This window comes from Oncorhynchus kisutch, linkage group LG12, assembly GCF_002021735.2.
Source record: "Oncorhynchus kisutch isolate 150728-3 linkage group LG12, Okis_V2, whole genome shotgun sequence".
NCBI classification, from domain to species: Eukaryota; Metazoa; Chordata; class Actinopteri; order Salmoniformes; family Salmonidae; genus Oncorhynchus; species Oncorhynchus kisutch.
The window spans coordinates 33,268,105-33,286,561 of record NC_034185.2 but is presented as its reverse complement, the minus strand read 5'-3'; the positions used below and the strand labels follow the sequence as shown (position 1 = coordinate 33,286,561).

Sequence of the window (18,457 nt, the reverse complement as noted above, 5' to 3'; positions counted from 1 at the left end):
TCATGAAATGTCTAACTAGCTAAATTATTAAATGTTCAAGTGTTTTTTTTACCTAACCATGACCAGTAGGCTGTCTGTGTATTCTTGTTTTGTTAAACTTGTGATCTCTCTTATATTTGCTTGACAGATGAAGACAACTGTGATGATGCAGAGTCTGATCTGAGTGTGCCAATGCCACCGCAGCATAAAGATGCTGATACTCAATGGAGGTTCCAGCACTGACTGATTACAGCTACGTGTCAAGAGAACCAGTTAACAAGCCCACCTGCCACAAACAAACCCAATGTGGTAGTGCACAGCCATTGACCCATACCATCCTGAAGAATGACACTAGCTCAGTGTTGTATACTGGCCTTCTTAGTGTTTTCCTTGACCGTGTAGAAGAAATTCTACATGGCTAGCTTAAAAATGCATATCACTGATCAAATACTGATAACCTTTATGAAGCTGAATCTTCTACAGGGTGCTCTTGCTGAAGGCTTTGCTGTGTCCCAGGGAGTAGTGAGCAGAATCTTTTCCTACTGGATTGACACAATGGAGGAGCACATTTATTTATTTATTTTACCTTTATTTAACCAGGCAAGTCAGTTAAGAACACATTCTTATTTTCAATGACGGCCTGGGAACAGTGGGTTAACTGCCTGTTCAGGAGCAGAACGACAGATTTTGTACCTTGTCAGCTCGGGGGTTTGAACTCGCAACCTTCTGGTTACTAGTCCAACGCTCTAACCACTAGGCTACGCTGCCGCCCCACATGAGGATCTATATTCCATGACTGCCAAGAGAGACAATCCAGAACACAATGCCTCAGTGCTTCAAAGAGAAGTTCCACAACACTACATGCATCATCGACTGCTCTGAAACCACTCAATATCGATTCCAGAGGGGAGTCAATCAGCCACTATTATTCCAGCAATACTATCAAGTATTTGGTTGTCATTGCTCCATGTGGACTCATTATGTTCATTTCTCCTGCATATGGAGGCAGATGCAGTGACAAGTTCATCACCCAAAACTCTGGCTTCCTGGAATACCTTAGGCCTGGCAATGAATTAATGACAGACAGGAGCTTCACCATCTGAGAACTGCTGTATGAGAGGAAGGTAAACCTTGCCATACCAGCCTTCACTCAAAGGAGGCCAGCTGTCTGATGAGGATGTCACAAGCACGATAAGGATAGTTAATGTGCGTATACATGTTGAGAGAGTTATCAAACGACACAAGGTGTTCAAAAATCCTCTCCCAGACTGTTCCCATCAACCTGACACACAAAATGGACAACGTCCTTAGAATCTGTGCAGCACTTGTTGACATGCAGGTTGAGATCATTCATGAGAAAGCCGAGAGAGCAGTGAGAATGTTCATACATCCTAAATGTGACTTTATACACTATAATATATGTGTGTGTATGAATATATATATATATATATATATATATATATATATATATATATATATATATATATATATATATATATATATATATGTAGTTATATATATGTAGTTATATATATATATATAGTTATATATATATATATATATATATATATAGTTTCCTGTTTATTCTGAAACATTTTAATGTTTCTACGTTTGAAATATACTGTAACTTTATACTGTAACTTAGCCTGTTCCTGATAATTACAGGAATCCACTAGGTGCCACTATCATGCCTTCTTAAATCTATTTTAAATACATTTTCTTCCAAATCAAAATATCTAACAGACCAAGAGGGAATACAACTGTTTATCAAGTGCCACACAGTTTTGTTCATTTGTGCTCTTGAAAAACAAATCCAGAGTCAAACCTGAAAACACATTTGAAACCTTTAGACATGCCTCCCCGTCCTTCATTTCAAAAGGTTAAGAATCAAAGAAAATGTCAACAAGTGGTGTTTTTCTTCACGCAGTAATTTGTCACGAGCAAGAGGAGTTACGGTATGCTTAGATAATTTCATAGTGCCATATGAGAAGAAAGAGATATACAAGGTACAATAAAAAATATTCATAAATCATAAGGAGTTATCCTTAGGCCTTCGATAAACATGTACTGTATGAAAATAGCTGTACGAGGCAAGACATAAAAAACACCATGAAGAATTATGCAAATATAATCAGGTAAATGTGCATATATGAAGAGAACTGTACAATACAACAACAAAAAACACGGAGTTATACTTAGATAAAGTAGAGCTAACAGAGTGAGCTTTAGAACACAAAATAACACAAAATAAGAACTATTTAAAAACAAAGTATTAGGCCCGAGCCTAGATACCACACAAAATAACATATTTGGAGCACAGACTTAGTCTGCCTGACTGGATCTCATATAGTGTCCTTGGCAGCACATCTGTGAAATAAAATGTATTCAGTTTAGGGATAACATCAGCACATAACTTCACATCAAAAGGCACATCAATAATAACCTGCTCGGATGGAGCCCAGACAGCAGTTTGTGTCTCTCCAGTCCTGTGCAGAACATGCCCATTTGCACCTGTAGTACCCACGGGCGCCATTCAGTTGCAGCTGAGGAACCCCATCCACCAGCTTCACATTGTGAGTTTGCTAGAGAACAGTTCAGTCAGAGATTCACACTTCTTACTCAGAACAGGACATTTGATTTCTAGAAGTTCTTGAGAGTTTAACACTATCTGGGCTTGCAGAAAGCCATGGCTTCTTGACACTCACTACTGTGCCTCTACTCTCTAGACTAAGCCCACAGCTCTCCATCAATGTGTAGACCACCCGCTTGTTCTCCTTGCCATATGTGCTTGCTGCGTTCCCATGGAACCTGGGGAAGAGATGCTGCCGCACAAAGTTGTCTGGATTTGTTGAGGTGTGCACAGGAACCTTCTTTGCTGAGCTAGCAGTGATCCGAAGTTTACGTCCTTCATACCATGCATAGGAGGCACTCTGTGCTTTAGTGACCTCCTCCAAGCTGGCACATTTCCACTCCTCCAGCTTAACATAAACGTCCTAAAATGACAAGCATTTCTGACACTGCATGTTGATTCCGTGTTCAGTGCCTTAGACCGCTGTGCCACTCGGGAGCCCTATAACGGACTACCATTCAAATTGGAGATAATGACAATGCAATACATAAAAGACTATAAATCACAACTTAAAGCAACCACTAAGACGGACTGTCAACAGACAAACAGAGAACACGGATACAAATGCATAGGGGATAATGGGGCAGATGGGCGACACCTGGAGGGGGGTGGAGACAATCACAAAGACAGGTGAAACAGATCAGGGTGTGACTGTACCCCCCCCTCTATGGGCGCCACTTGGCGTCTCACCTGGACGCATACCTGGTTGACCGGGGTGCTGGTGGTGGAAGTCGGCGATGAGGGCTGGATCCAGCATTTCTCTAGCGGGGACCCAGCAGCTCTCCCCCGGGCCATAACCCTCCCAGTCAACCAGGTACTGGAAACCCCTGCCTCGTGGTCGAACACTCAGGAAGCGTCTCACCGTGTATGCCGGATGGCCATCGATGACACGGGGAGGAGGGGTGGGCCTGGAAACAGAAGACAAAGGGCTGTAACACACGGGCTTAATCCTAGACACATGGAAAGTATGGTGAATACAGAGGGTACGGGGTAACAAAAGACAAACAGCAGTGGGGCTAATGACTCTAGAGATGGGAAACGGACCGATGAAATGGGGGGAAAGTTTACGGGACTCCACCTAGAAGGGCAGGTCGCGGGTGGAGAGCCATACCCTCTGCCCGAGCCAATAGCGTGGAGCAGGGGTCCGATGGCAATCTGCTTGTCGTCTATACCTGGTAGTGGTCTTCAGCAGAGTGGCCTGGGCTCTCTTCCAGGTACGGCAACAGTGGGGGATGAACATCTGGGCAGAGGGATTGCTGACTTCTTCCTCTTGCTCTGGGAAGAGCGGAGGCTGGTATCCCAAGGAACACTTGAAGTGCGAAAGACCCGTTGCAGAGCAAGGGAGGGTGTTGCGAGCATACTCAACCCATACCAGTTGTTGACTCCAGGTGGGAGGGTTGGCGAAGTCTAGGCAGCATCTCTCGTCTCCAAGTCCTGGTTGGCTCACTCTGAATGGCCATTGGACTGGGGGTGGAATCCAGAGGACAGGCTAGCTGACGACCCAATGAGCGTGCAAAACGCCTTCCAGAACCGGGACGAGAACTGCGGACCCCGGTCGGAGACCATGTCCACCAGGAATCTGTGGATCCGGCAGATGTGCTGCACCATAAGCTGGGCCGTCTCCTTGGCTGAGGGTAGTTTGGGGAGAGGAATGAAGTGGGTGGCTTTGGAAAACCGGCCGACCACAGTCAGGATGGCCATATTTCCATCAGACAGGGGGAGACCCGTGACGAAATCCAGAGATATTTGGGACCACAGACGATGAGGGACAGGCAGTGGTTGGAGAAGACCAGCTGGAGCTTGCCGAGGAGTATTGTCCTGTGTTCAGACCGTGAAGGCACCAACAAACGCGGCAAGATCCGGAACCATAGTAGGCCACCAAGAGCGTTGTCGCACGAAAGCCAGGGTCCGACGAGAACCCGGCTGTCAAGCAAGCCTGGGGGAATGGGCCCACTCCAGGACCATGAAGCGGACAGTGTCAGGTACAAACATCCGGTTATCTGGGCCCCCCAAGGGTTTGGCTGGGACCGCTGCGCCTCCTGGACCTGTTTCCCTATAACCCAACTGAGTGCCGTTGCCAGGAACGAGGTGGATAGGATGGTCTCGGGCTCTGGTGTGGTAATAGTGGTGAGATAGGGCCTCCAGCTTGACATTCTTGAACCCCGGCCGGTAGGAGAGGGAAAAGTTGAACCGGGTAAACAACATGGCCCATCTCGCTTGCCTGGAGTTGAGGCGCTTGGTGGTTCGGAGATACTCCGGGTTTTTGCGGTCGGTCCACACAATGAACGGATGTTCCGCCCCTTCTGTCCAGTGCCTCCATTCCCCCAATGCCATCTTCACCGCGTGATGCTCCCGATTCCCCACACCGTAGTTCCTCTCCCTGGCTTTTTAGGCGGTGGGAGAAGAAGGTGTAGGGGTGCAGCTTAAGGTCCAGGGTACAACGTTGGGACAGGACAGCCCCCACTCCGACATCCTTAGCATCGGCCTCCACCACAAACTGATGGGAAGGGTCAGGATGAACCAGGATAGGAGCAGTGGTGAAGCAGTGATAAGGTCCCGGAACGTACGGTCAGTGGCAGATGACCACGAGAACGGAATCTTTGTAGAGGTGAGTGCAGACAGGGGGGAAGGCCAGGGTGCTGTAACCCCAGATAAAGTTGCGATAAAAGTTGACGAAACCCCGGGAAGCATTGCAGCTGCACCCTGGATGTAGGGCCAATCAACCACCGCTCTCACCTTCTTGGGATCCATCTGGACACTCCCAGCAGAGATGATGTAGCCCAGAAAAGGAATGGTGGAGCAATGGAACTCGCACTTTACCGCCTTAACAAACAACTGGTTCTCCAGAAGGTGCTGGAGAACCTTTCGGACATGGAGCATGTGTTCTTGGGGGGAGTGGGAGAAGACGAGGATGTCATCAATGTAGACAAAGACGAACCGGTTCAGAATGTCACGGAGAACATCATTCACCAGAGCTTGGAACATTGCAGGGGTGTTGGTGAGGCCAAAAGGCCAGACCAGGTATTCGTAGTGGCCCTAGCCGTGTTGAAGGCAGTCTTCCACTCGTCCCCCTCTCGTATCCGCACGAGGTGGTAGGCGTTTTGTAGATCCAGCATGGAGAAAACAGTGGCCGCCTGGATCGGCTTGAAGGCCGTGAAAAATGAGTGGTAGCGGATAATGATTCTTCACAGTAATGTCATTGAGTTCCCGGTAGTCAATGCATGGGCGCAGGGTCTTGTCCTTTTTCTCCACGAAGAAGAAACCTTTCCCAGCGGGAAAGGAAGAGTGACGGATATATCCTGTAGCTTGGGCGTCCCCAATGTAGGTCTCCATAGCCTTGGTCTCTTGTCCCGACAGAGAGTACAGACGTCCAAGGGACGGCTTGTTGCTAGGGAGTAGGTTAATCTCGCAGTCATAGAGGCGGTGCGGTGGAAGGGAAGTGGCCCGGGACTTGCTGAACACCTCCCGGAGGTCCTGGTACTCCGCGGGAATGGCTGAGAGGTCCGGAGCAACTTCCGAGCCCGCAGGAAGATGTCCAGAGGCAGATTGCGCCTGACTTCAGACAATGGGCGTGGCAGAACAGACTCCAGCCCATGATAGCACCCGTAGACCAGTTAATTTAATTTATTTAATTTAATTTATCCGTTATTTTACCAGGTAAGTTGACTGAGAACACATTTTCATTTACTGCAACAACATGGGGAATAGTTACAGGGAAGAGGAGGGGGATGAATGAGCCAATTGTAAACTGGGGATTATTAGGTGACCGTGATGGTTTGAGGGCCGGATTGGGAATTTAGCCAGGACACCGGGGTTAACACCACTACTCTTACAATAAGTGCCATGGGATCTTTAATGACCTCAGAGAATCAGGACACCCGTTTAACGTCCCATCCAAAAGACAGCACCCTACACAGGGAAGTGTCCCCAATCATTGACCTGGGTCATTGGGATATTCTTTTTAAATTAATTATATATATTTTTTTTAATAGACCAGAGGAATGAGAGGAATAGACCAGAGGAATGAGGGGCCAGGAGAGTGGTCTCACTGTGATTCCCTGATACACATAGTTTGATGGGATTGGTGTTATGGGTGACCTGATCAATAGAGCACCCGTCCAGCGTTCTAAGTCCCTGGACGTGCGAGCGGAATCGAATTTCCTCTCCATCCGTCGTTCCCACAATCACCCATCGATGCAGATGGTCAAAGCGATGAGGGAGTCAAGATCTGTGGGTAAATCCTGAGCAGCAAGCTCGTCCTTAACCTCCTCTGAGACGCTGTGCAGGAACATGTCGAACAGTGCTTCCTGGTTCCACGCAGTCTCCGCGGCCAACATGCGGAAATCCAAAGCATAGTCGTCCACTCTGAGGGCATCCTGCCGGAGCTGGATTAGCTTCCAGGCAGCTTCTCTCCCGGAGAATGGGGCATCAAAAACCTTCCTCACCTCCCCCATGAACCCCTCCAAACTCATGCACATGGCCGGCTGTTGTTCTCATACGGCGGTGGCCCAGGTGAGAGCCTTCCCAGACATCAGCGTGATGAGGTTGGCTATCTTGGAGTGATCTGAGGAGGGCTGAAAATACGCCCGACAGGTGCTCTCCATTAAAGCATTCCGGGGGAGGTAAACAAGGCTCCCAGGAAGGTGGAGTGGCCGGTGGGGCGGCACTGCTAACCTCCAAGTTTTAGGGGTGGTACATGTTGGCAGGCAGGCTCAGGGTCAGTGGCAGGCAGAGTGGTCAGGCAGGCGGGCTCAGAGTCAGTACAGGCAAGGGTCAAAACCAGGAGGTCGAGAAAAAGAGAGACTGGGAAAGCAGGAGCTAAGACACAAAAACACTGGTTGACTTGACAAATAAGACAAACTGGCAACAGACAAACAGAGAACACAGGAATAAATACACAGGGGATAATGGGGAAGATGGGCGACACCTGGACGGGGGTGGAGACAATCACAAAGACAGGTGAAACAGATCAGGGTGTGACATAATGCAAACATTCAATACAATACATACACATTATATTTGGTTCGCCAATCAACAGCTAGTTTAAGATTAGCCGACTTGTGATTGTCATTGACCTTCATAAATACAGTAAATACTCGACCCATTCATCCAGAAGTAGTTTGGTCAAATGTTAATTTCAGTCCTATAAAGTGCTGATAATAAACCTTTTTTAATAAATCAATGATATAAATAGACACATAATGAATTCTTAAAATGCTACGTCCTATTCCAAATGCATATTGTATGGGTATAACCTATCAGCGCCACAGCCAGCATTTCACTACATCTGCTAAACACGTGTATGTGACCAATCAAATTTGATTCGATTTGATTTGACCCCAAAGTCTGATCTCTTCCTAGATCTATTCCAATCTCAGCTACATGTATACACGTGTTTAGCAGATGTAGTGAAATGCTGGCTGTTGATCTGAGCTTTGCTGTTGGAAACTACAGTGTCTGACATGGAAGTCAGTAAGTGAATGTCCCCTATATTATTGAAGACACTGCACTTCAGTGTCCGGGTGTCCTTTCAACCAGTCAGTGGATGTCTGACAAATCACTTCCTGTGACCTCTTGGGCTCCTGCTGATGTCAGAGGGTTATTATCTTAAATCCTTCAAGAGTGGGTCATTGGCCCCCTAGTCCAATATGCCTGACACTATGGGCTTGTTTGAGTGGTGGGGGGGGGAAGCAACCCACTGTAGACTAAAGTCGTGAAGTGAAGTCGGGGGAGGTGTATCTGCGACAGCCAAAAGTCGGACACTGTAGTTTCCAACAGCAAAGCTAAGATCAACATGGCAGTGTCAACAAACATGTAGCTGCTATTGTTTATAAAAGTTGGTCTGTATAAATATCAAAATACACTTTTCTGTACCCCCATATCACACACTCACAAACTGGAAACATAACTTGTGTACAATTCATTGGTTCTTGAGAGATCTCAAATATCACTTTTCATTTGTATCCCCAGTAACTTTAGAATCGTTCAAAGTTGATTCCTGTTTCAGGGTATATTTTTTTTTAAAGAATGATTGGTTGACCAATAGTGCCTCGCACCATGCAGGCAATGGCTGCATGGTGCAGTTGGTGAGAAGCAACTGCAGCGACTTGAAGACGACTTCATCAAGAACTGCATGACATTTGATCACGTAATTTTTGTGAAGTTCATGCTGTCGACATGTAGTCACAAGTCGGACCATTTTTATAACCATAATGCAACACACTTTGAAAGACGGTGACCAATGATGGTCAACGACTTGACGAAGGTGATCCGCTCCAACGTGCCCTATGTCTTGTCCACTCCCTCCACATCATCGTTCTGGAGCTCGATAAGTGGGCTTGGCAGAGGGAGTTTGGGCCCAACTGGGAGAGACTTTTCCTGGGGGAATGTGGGGGCCTCTGGAGGCCTCTGGGCCTTACTCAGCGTCAGCTTTCTCCAGAGGAAGCGCAGCACTGATGGCCTGAGGATGATGAAGACCCAAGGGTTGATGATGGAGTTGAAGGACAGCAGGCGAAGCACAGCGAGATCGGTGGCATGGCTCTCCTTTGACCTGCCTGTAAAGTTGACATACACACGGAGCTATATGGGGGAAAAGAGAAAAGGCATCACAGTCGGTTATTCAGAATTTAAATATCAACAAAACCATATAATGGTCATCAATTAAGACAGACCAAATATTTCATTATTATTTATTACAATCCAGGTAGTCTTGGTAGTAGTAAGTAGGCTTAGGCTATAACAGGTGCAAGAAAACTACAGTAAGTAGGACACAGCGGTCCAAGTGTAACGGATGTGAAATGGCTAGCTAGTTAGCGGTGTTCGCGCTAAATAGCGTTTCAATCGGTGACGTCACTTGCTCTGAGACCTTGAAGTAGTAGTTCCCCTTGCTCTGCAAGGGCCGTGGCTTTTGTGGAGCGATGGGTAACGATGCTTCGAGGGGTGACTGTTGTTGATGTGTGCAGAGGGTCCCTGGTTCGCGCCCGGGTATGGGCGAGGGGACGATCTAAAGTTATACTGTTACATAAGGCACTGCATCTCAGTGCTTGAGGCATCACATCACACAATCCAGGCTGTATCACAACCGGCTGTGCTTGGGAGTCCCAAAGGGCGGCGCACAATTGGCCCAGTGTCGTCCGGGTTTGGCTGGTGTAGGCCATCATTGTAAATAAGAATTTGTTCTTAACTGACTTGCCTAGTTAAATAAAGGTTAAATAAAAGATCAATTAAAAGGGCCTGGCAGTCTTACCATTAGGCAGAAAAGTAAATACCTTCAGGCCTCACATCACAAAGGCACCTCATGAGCTGGGCATCATTTTAAAACCAGCTGGAAGCTTCAAAAGTTACTGTGTAAGGCTATGGAAAGGGGTGAGAAGAACCATGAGCCTCCTAGGTTTCATAATTCATAATAGATCAATATACATATTGTCACGGTTTTCTTTAGGTGAAGTAGAGTCAGACCAAAATGCGGCGTGGCTATTGCGATCCATGTTTAATGAAACAAAGTAAACACGAATCAAATACCAAAACGTAACACGCAAACCAAAACAGCCTAATACTGGTGCAAAGTAACACTGAGACAGAACAAGGACAATCACCCACAAAACCCAACACCAAACAGGCTACCTAAATATGGTTCCCAATCAGAGACAATGACTAACACCTGCCTCTGATTGAGAACCATATCAAGCCAGACATAGAAATAGACAAACAAGACATCCAACATAGAATGCCCACTCAGCTCACACCCTGACCAACCAAAACATAGAAACATACAAAGCAAACTATGGTCAGGGTGTGACACATATATTTCATATCAATATTATGAAAGTTTTTCTCATAATGGTAGAAACAAATGTTATTAATTACCCAAGGACTGGTTCATAATAATGGACTATTTCACCCTGGCAGAGCTCCCATGCATTGTTTCATGTGATGTGATTGCAAATATAACTTTCATTTAAATTAAGCTGCAGCAATGAGGTGCATTCAGATTGGGGACTGGTCTCTGCCTGGGGCCTCCAAATCAATGTCTGCCTCTGGGCCCTGGTAATATATAATCAATAAATAATCATAATTTGTCAATGGTATTGCTCCATGTAGGCTATGCCTTTTGTTCTGTGCAAGTTACATTTTAAATTATGGCTTATTTCTAGATGTAGCAGAAGCAGAAGTGGTGATGTGGAAGACCACAAGAAAAACCTCCACTGCACATGTGACTGTCTCAATATTTTCCACATTTAGACCAGCTTTATCGAAACGAATGATTTTACTTACCACTAAAGGAAACGAACAGATGACGAAAGCCACTGTTATGAACACCAGTAGCAGAAGATGCTCCACTTCCTCAGTCATAGCGAAGGATTTTTGGTAGAACCGTATCCGTCGCGTAACTCCCCCACGGTGCGCTTTGCACATCCGATACATTATAATCAAATGGTAGACGACAGATAAGTTACTAACTAGTGTCGTCGAAATCATGATAAGAGCCAATGACGCATACACACCGACGTAGACTTTGTGTTGGGTCACGTTTGGGTTCATGTCAAAGAAGCACCAAGTCCCCGGGCAATATTGGACGTAGTCTCCAAAGCCCATAAAAGGTGCTAGGCAGAAGAAGATGCAGACCAGATAGATGAGTGGAATGGTGATATATCCGCAGCGCTTTGTCAAGTGCCGCTCGTAAAAATACGGCTGTCCAACGGAGAGGTAGCGCTCCAAAGCCATGGCGCACAGAATGGCCAAAGTGGCGAGGCTGAAAAAAGTCATGCTGAAACCAAAGTAGGCGCATACTGCTCTGTTTTTACTCATATCTACCAAGGTCCTGTTTTGTGTATAAGAGGCTAGTACAAGAGGACTGATGGATAAGGAACCTAGTAGATCTGTAGTCACCAGTGCAGTCACCAGCACCTGGAACAAGGATGGAATTTGCCGCCGGCGCCGCATCTCCAAAAGGACCAAGGCGATTAAATTGCCTAGTACCTCCGCAGAGAAGATTGCCGCGGAGATATAGGGATTCCCCGATGAGACAGTGACTCTGTCATGGCAGGTTATACTATCATTGTATTCCATAACAACTGGTCGTAGCCTACTCGCCTAATCTTGAACTGTTAACTATCCCTTTTGCTCACATCACTGCAAACAAAAGAGGCTCTGCTGAAATGAGGCTCATGCTGGCTCCTCTGGTGTCAACAAAAACGGATGTTAATCTTTCCGGCACAACCCAGTCACCCATCCACTCACACACAACCATGCGTGTTATGGTGCTGAGAGTGCAGTACTGTCACACACTGTCAGCCCACTCAGAATGGAGAGGGCGCCCCCGTGCATTGAATTTGTTTTCGCTTTTTGTTCATTTGTATTTAAAAATAATAATAATGTTGTAGGCCTATGCAGCCTCCGTTTGTATAGGCCTACAAGTCAATAGAGGTGGCTGGTGGCAGGGTAGTAATGCCTGGAAACGGATTTCTGGGCGTGTATATCAAACACATCCAACAAATGGTTTCCATGTGTGAGATACCATTCCATTCTAGCCATTACTATGAGCAGCCCTCCCCAAACCAGCCTCCTGTTCTTTCATGAAGAAGATGCTGAATAAAGATAAAGTATAAAGATAATGTAGAAGACAAGGCATGCACACATGACTGTAAGTCACTTTGAAAAAAGTATCTACTAAATGGCAAATGTTGTTATTAATATATTATAGATAACGCAATCTGACAGAGGTTTCACATGTATGGAAGGAATCACAGTTATCCCATCTCCCTGTTCCTAAGGTAAGGTAAGAAGGTAAGAATATATCAGTTCTATATCTATGCTGTCAATGGTCAACCATCCCATACAAACCAATAGCTCTGGGGCTGTATGTATCAAGCATCGAAGTGCTGATCTAGGATCAGTTCCTGCCCCGTGTCCCATGTAATCTTATTCATTTTCATCTAAAAATCTAAATTGATCCTAAATCAGTACTTCTACTCTGAAACCATTTATGAATACTGGTCCAAATAGTAAAACATATATTAGAGGCCTGTATTTCAGATTACATTTCTGGTATGTGACTTGTCCTCAGAGCAGAATTCAGCTCAGCTGTTGACTGCTATGAACTTTCTCCACTAGATGGCGATCTTATCGTGGATATTGTCAACTACAAAATGCTTATGGCTATTCAGCTTTAGCTTACTCAAGACATTAAAGACTAATGGAGACACATAACAAGGGAGACAAGAAAGGTTCTACTTCATTGGATATTGCTATGGCCTACAATATGCACTCGTAGTGCTAGAGGGTTATGTGTATTTTGTGTGTGATGATATCACTGTGGATTAAAGATTGAAGCCCCCTTTTTTGACCACTAATTCTGTCATGTCATGGTCATGGAAGTGGATGTAACATGCTACAGCACATTCATCCCTCTGTTGGTATGTTGAACGAATGGGACATCTGACTAAGACCACGAGTCTGGAAGGCAAAGAGACATTCCAACAAACATGGTAGCACACACTAAGTGCTTTCTCACTCACCCAGAAACAGAAGCCACATAATTCACAGCAATTAAAGAACCACAGTGGCCTGGGAGAGAATGAGGGAGAGAGGGGAGGGTGGATGGGATAGAGGGAGGGAGAGAGGCGACAGAGTCTCTCTCTCTCTCTCTTTCCCTCTGGCCGGTTCCCAGTTCTACTCATTTTTGCAGTTTAAAGAGAATGTCCTGCAATTCTACCCATTTGCCATGACTTATGCCTTGTTAATGATATCTGAGTGAGAGTGACTAACAAAATCAATGGGGGCCCCCTGGAGGTCAGGACCCCTGGTTTCTCCGTGTGTTCTAAAATCTCCATATGACTGGCCATTAGCATAGAAGGTCCTTGAATTGGTCATGGAAATGGGCACGTCATGGCATTGCCTTTGAAACATTTTCTTGAAAAAATGGTGTTTGACTAGACACGATGCTATTTTACAGTAAACAAATTGACAACAGACTTTCAGCACTTTTATAGGGAAGGACATTCAACAAGCACGGCACTTACACAAATTACCTATGATTGGCTGAGAGAAATTGATGATAAAAAAATTGTAGGAGCTGTTTTGTTAGACTTCAGTGCAGCTTTTGACATTATCGATCATAGTCTGCTGCTGGAAAAACGTATGTGTTATGGATTTACACCCCCTGTTATACTGTGGATAAAGAGTTACCTGTCGCAGAACACAGAGGGTGTTCTTTCATGGAAGCCTCTCCAATATAATCCAGGTAGAATTGGGAATTCCCCATGACAGCTCTCTATGCCCCATACTTTTTTCAATCTACTAATGACATGCCACTGGCTCTGAGTAAAGCCTGTGTGTCTATGGGTTGGCAAGGTAGCCTAGCTTTGGACTAGTAACCGAAAGGTTGCAAGATCAAATTCCTGAGCTGACAAGGTAAAAATCTGTCGTTCTGCCCCTGAACAAGGCAGTTAACCCACTGTTCCTAGGCCGTCATTGAAAGTAAGAATTGCCTAGTTAAATAAAGGTACAAAAATGTATAAATGGATGACTCAACACTATACACGTCAGCTACTACCTTGAGTGAAATCACTGCAACACTTAACGAAGAGCTGCAGTTCGTTTCAGAATGGGTGACAAGGAATAAGTTACTCCTAAATATTTCAAAAACTAAAAGAGTTGTATTTGGGACAAATCATTCACTAAACCCTAAACCTCAACTAAATCTTGTATTAAATCATGTAGAAATTGAGCAAGTTGAGGTGACTAAACTGCTTGGAGTAACCCTGGATTCTAAACTTCCATGGTCAAAACATGTTGATACAACAGTAGCTAAGATGGGGAAAAGTCTGTCCACAGTAAAGCACTGCTCTGACTTTTTAACAACACTATCAACAAGGCAGGTCCTACAGGCTCTAGTTTTGTCGCACCTGGACTACTGTTCAGTCGTGTGGTGCCACAAAGAGGGACCTCGGAAAATTCCAATTGGCTCAGAACAGGGCAGCACGGCTGGCCCTTAAATGTACACAGAGAGCTAACATTAATAATATGCATGTAAATCTCACATGGCTCAAAGTGGAGGAGATATTGATTTCAGCACCTCTTGTTTTGACTAGAAGTGTTGACATGCTGACTGCACCGAGGTGTCTGTTTCTAAACTACTAGAACACAGCTTGGACACCCATCCATACCCCACAAGACATGCCACCAGAGGTCTCTTCACAATCCTAAAGGCACTACATAGAGCCATGTCTACATGGAACTTTTCCACTTCGGGTAACTGATGGAAGCAGTAGAATCAGATTTAAAAAATAGATAAAAATACATTGCATGCAACAGCGGGGACTGAAGAGACACACACAAAGGCACAGACACACATTCACATGATAAGACACGCCCTCTACACACATGGATGTTGTATTGTAAATATATGATTGTGGAGTAGTGGCTTGAGGGAACACACTAAATGTATTGGGTAGTGTTACTACATGTAATGTTAAGTAATATTTTAAATAACTGCCTTAATGTTGCTGGACCACAGTAATAAATATAAAAATACAAATGGGATTCCTACCCACACGCACGCACGCATGCACGCACAACACACACACACACACACACACACACACACACACACACACACACACACACACACACACACACACACACACACACACACACACACACACACACACACACACACACACACACACACACACACCCCCACTGTGGCCTCAGACACTCTCTCCCTCTCTCCTCTCCTCTTGCATTTATGCAAACACACATATTGTGAAAGAGAGGTCTTAGGTGACCAGGTTTGAGGTTTTAAATGGGGGGTGTTGGTTTACCTGTCAGTGTTACTGGGGACAACTGAGTGGGAACACAATCTGTCCCTAAGCTAGACTATTATTTAACCCAAGACGCCCTGGTTCACCCTCCTCCGAAGTCATAGTTCATGCGGACTCAATCAAACAGTGTGTGCGTGTGCGTGTGTCTGTATGTGTGTGTGTGCGTGTGTCTGTATGTGTGTGTGCGTGTGCGTGGACAAGAGGCATGTTGTTCCATTGAAATAATTACATGTGGTTATGTAGTTGAGCTTTCCTATAATAAGTAGGGAAGAGAAAAGCCCACAAACCTGCTCACTGAATGGGAAACTAGGGCTTTTCCTGTCCAAAATGACTGGTATTTACATACTTTGTCCCAAATATGCTTCCAGTTTCAGTATTAGTAGGCTTCAATCTCTTTACACGACAATGCTGTATATAAGACTATGTTGAGCTTTACTAGTGTATGAAATGGATTTGACTCTATGCGAGAGAAAACAGCATTTCTTTTCTTGCAATCTGAAAGCTGAACTTTCTTACGTAAGAGCATATTTGGGTTGTCTGTATGTCTATCCATCCATTGCATGCTCCCCTCTGCTATCTCCCTACACCAAATAGATATACGAATCAACAGATCCGAGTTATCCTACAGTGTTGCATACTGTTATAGGATCTATAGTTTCTCAAGTTTGTACAATCCTTAGGATTCGATGACAATGAAAATAGCTCTTCACGAGGCATCATTGAGGGGGTAGGAACTTGGGAAGGCTATCGGACCACAGGTTGGGTTCCTGTAAATAAGAAACCTGATGATATCCTAAAACAAACATGTTGGCTTTGCTAAAGACGTGACGGCTGCCAAGACACAGAGAGGTCCAGCCACTGACCACGAGGAGACCAGACCTCCCAGTCTTCCTCTGTCTCTCTCTCCCTCCCTTTCCTCTCTGTCTCCCCTACCTCCCCCTTAGTCTAAGAGGGAGAGAGAGAGAGAGAGAGAGAAAGAAAGAGAATGAGCCTGCTATTACCCAGGGTGCTCTGCAGTGGGAGTGTGTGATGACCACAGAACAAACGAATTCCACTCCGACCGCACGCAAGCGGTTCAGCAAGTTCAGCCAAGATTGCTCAATGCAGCGGTCACTCTCTGGAGTGGGGCTTGGCCAAAACCCTTGCCTGGTCACGGTCACAGAGGTTGAACACTATGTGACCGCTGACTGGTCAAGTGCCCAGTGTGATCACTGATCACTTAAGAGCATATTGTGTTTTTTCTGCCTTTCCATTTTGTTCTTCATCGGTTTTAACCAGCTCTGGATAAGAATGGACATTTCCTAGAACACTGCTTTACACTGACCCAACGCGCATTAAAGATCCAATGTAGCCGTTTTGACCTATATATGAAATCACTTCGGGGTAACAATTAAGTGCCTTACTGTGATTGTTTTCAATTAAAATGGGCAAAAAGTAGGGGGAAAAATGCTCCCAAGCAAAGAGCAATTCATCAATCAAGAATTTTGCTAGGACTGTCTGGGAGTGGTCTGAGTGGGGAGGGGGAAACTGAAAACTAGATGTTATTGGCAGAGAGGTTTCAAACTCTTCTTATTGGTCTATTAACTCATTTACCGGCCATCCAAAACTCCATCCCACCAAAACAGGATGAAATTTCAGGCGGTCTTTTCTGACAGCTTTTACACTTAAAGGGCATTATCATAATTTTCTCAATTTCACAGTATTACTCCAACCTTATAGTGTGAAAATAATATGAACACAGGAAAATCACTGCTTTGATTGTACTGGGCCTTCAAACACTGACCCAAGTGTAGTAGATTTGCTTAGATTGTCTACTCCTGACACAGGTTAATTTCAGCAGGCCTAAGCTGAGCCGACCTCCAGACCATCACATGAATGACCTTTGACCCCTGCAGCCTGCCCCTGAACCAATGGGTCAGCACTTAAGATGGACAGACACATAGAAAGAGAGGGAGAGAAAAGAGAAGATAAGAAAAGAGAAAAGAAAAGAAGAGAAGAAAAGAAAAGGAGAGAGAGAAGAGAAGAAAGAGGGAGAGAGCGAGCGAGAGAGAGAGAGAGAGAGAGAGAGAGAGGGAGGAAGGAAGGAAGGAAGGAAGGAAGGAAGGAAGGAAGGAAGGAAGGGAGGGAGGGAGGGAGGGAGGGAGGGAGGGAGGGAGGGAGGGAGGGAGGGAGGGAGGGAGGGAGGGAGGGAGGGAGGGAGGGAGGGAGGGAGGGAGGGAGGGAGGGAGAAATTGACTGCTAAATTTGTTTTGTGTGTAGTCCTTTTTTACTATATTACCTGGGACATTATTAGACTAGATTAGTTGAATGTATTCACCTTTGTCACCTGATCAGGACTTACTGTTATAACATCTATCTCCATAACAGCTCCTTGGATAACTTACAGCTTATCTATGTGCAAGATAGAGATGCCTTCAGGCAGTCATTGAACAGCTCAATCTATGTGTCATGAGCCCCGGTGGTAATCTGTTCATGTAGTGTGAGAGGGTAGAGTACAGCCAGAGCCTGGGAATGTGAGTGCGTGTGCGTGTGCGTGTGTGTGTGTGCGTGTGTGTGTGCCTGACGGTGAGGAAAAACATCAGTCAGAAACCCTCACAATGGCCCTGCAGCCACAGTACTCACATGTCACCCATCCACCCTGTTACAAACGGCAGGAGGAGTAGCTCTTATACCGCAACTACGCCCCTATACCCCACAGTGCTCCCCTTCCCTATCCCCCTCCTCTGTTCCCCTCTTCTCCCTCTTCTATTTCTTTACCCCCCTCTCTTCTTATTTATTCTCTGCATTCACAACCGCAAAAATATGACCTCTTTTATTTGTAGTCCTACCCCCCCCCCCACACCTCTCCACCCGACCCTGTCTCATTCTATTCATCACCACAGACTGCAGTGAAATTGAAGGAAAAGAAAGAATAAGGAAAAGAAAAGTGGAGGCTGGATGGCTTCCATCATGATTTAGTCAACTTTACCTGTGTGAAATGTTGGCTTGCAGCCAAAAAGTGAAACAATACTCTCTCCAGGCCCAG

The 18,457-nt window shown here is 45.5% G+C and overlaps 1 protein-coding gene across 2 annotated transcripts; it reads right to left on the bottom strand.

The window, feature by feature from the left end:
- Positions 1-1,729: 1,729 nt before the first annotated feature.
- LOC109900292 (prostaglandin E2 receptor EP2 subtype-like) lies at positions 1,730-11,822 on the bottom strand. Of its 2 annotated transcripts, XR_002256573.2 has the most exons (3): positions 10,883-11,822; positions 8,832-9,187; positions 1,730-3,516 (listed from the first exon to the last, which is right to left on the bottom strand). XR_002256573.2 is itself a non-coding variant. In XM_020495984.2 (2 exons), the coding sequence occupies exons 1-2, from the start codon at positions 11,675-11,677 to the stop codon at positions 8,894-8,896; spliced, it is 1,089 nt and encodes a 362-aa protein (XP_020351573.1). In that variant the 5' UTR covers positions 11,678-11,822; the 3' UTR covers positions 7,507-8,893. The 2 variants fall into 2 exon arrangements, 1 of the variants encoding a protein (XP_020351573.1); XM_020495984.2 differs by lacking the exon at positions 1,730-3,516 and having other exon boundaries at positions 7,507-9,187.
- Positions 11,823-18,457: the final 6,635 nt, after the last annotated feature.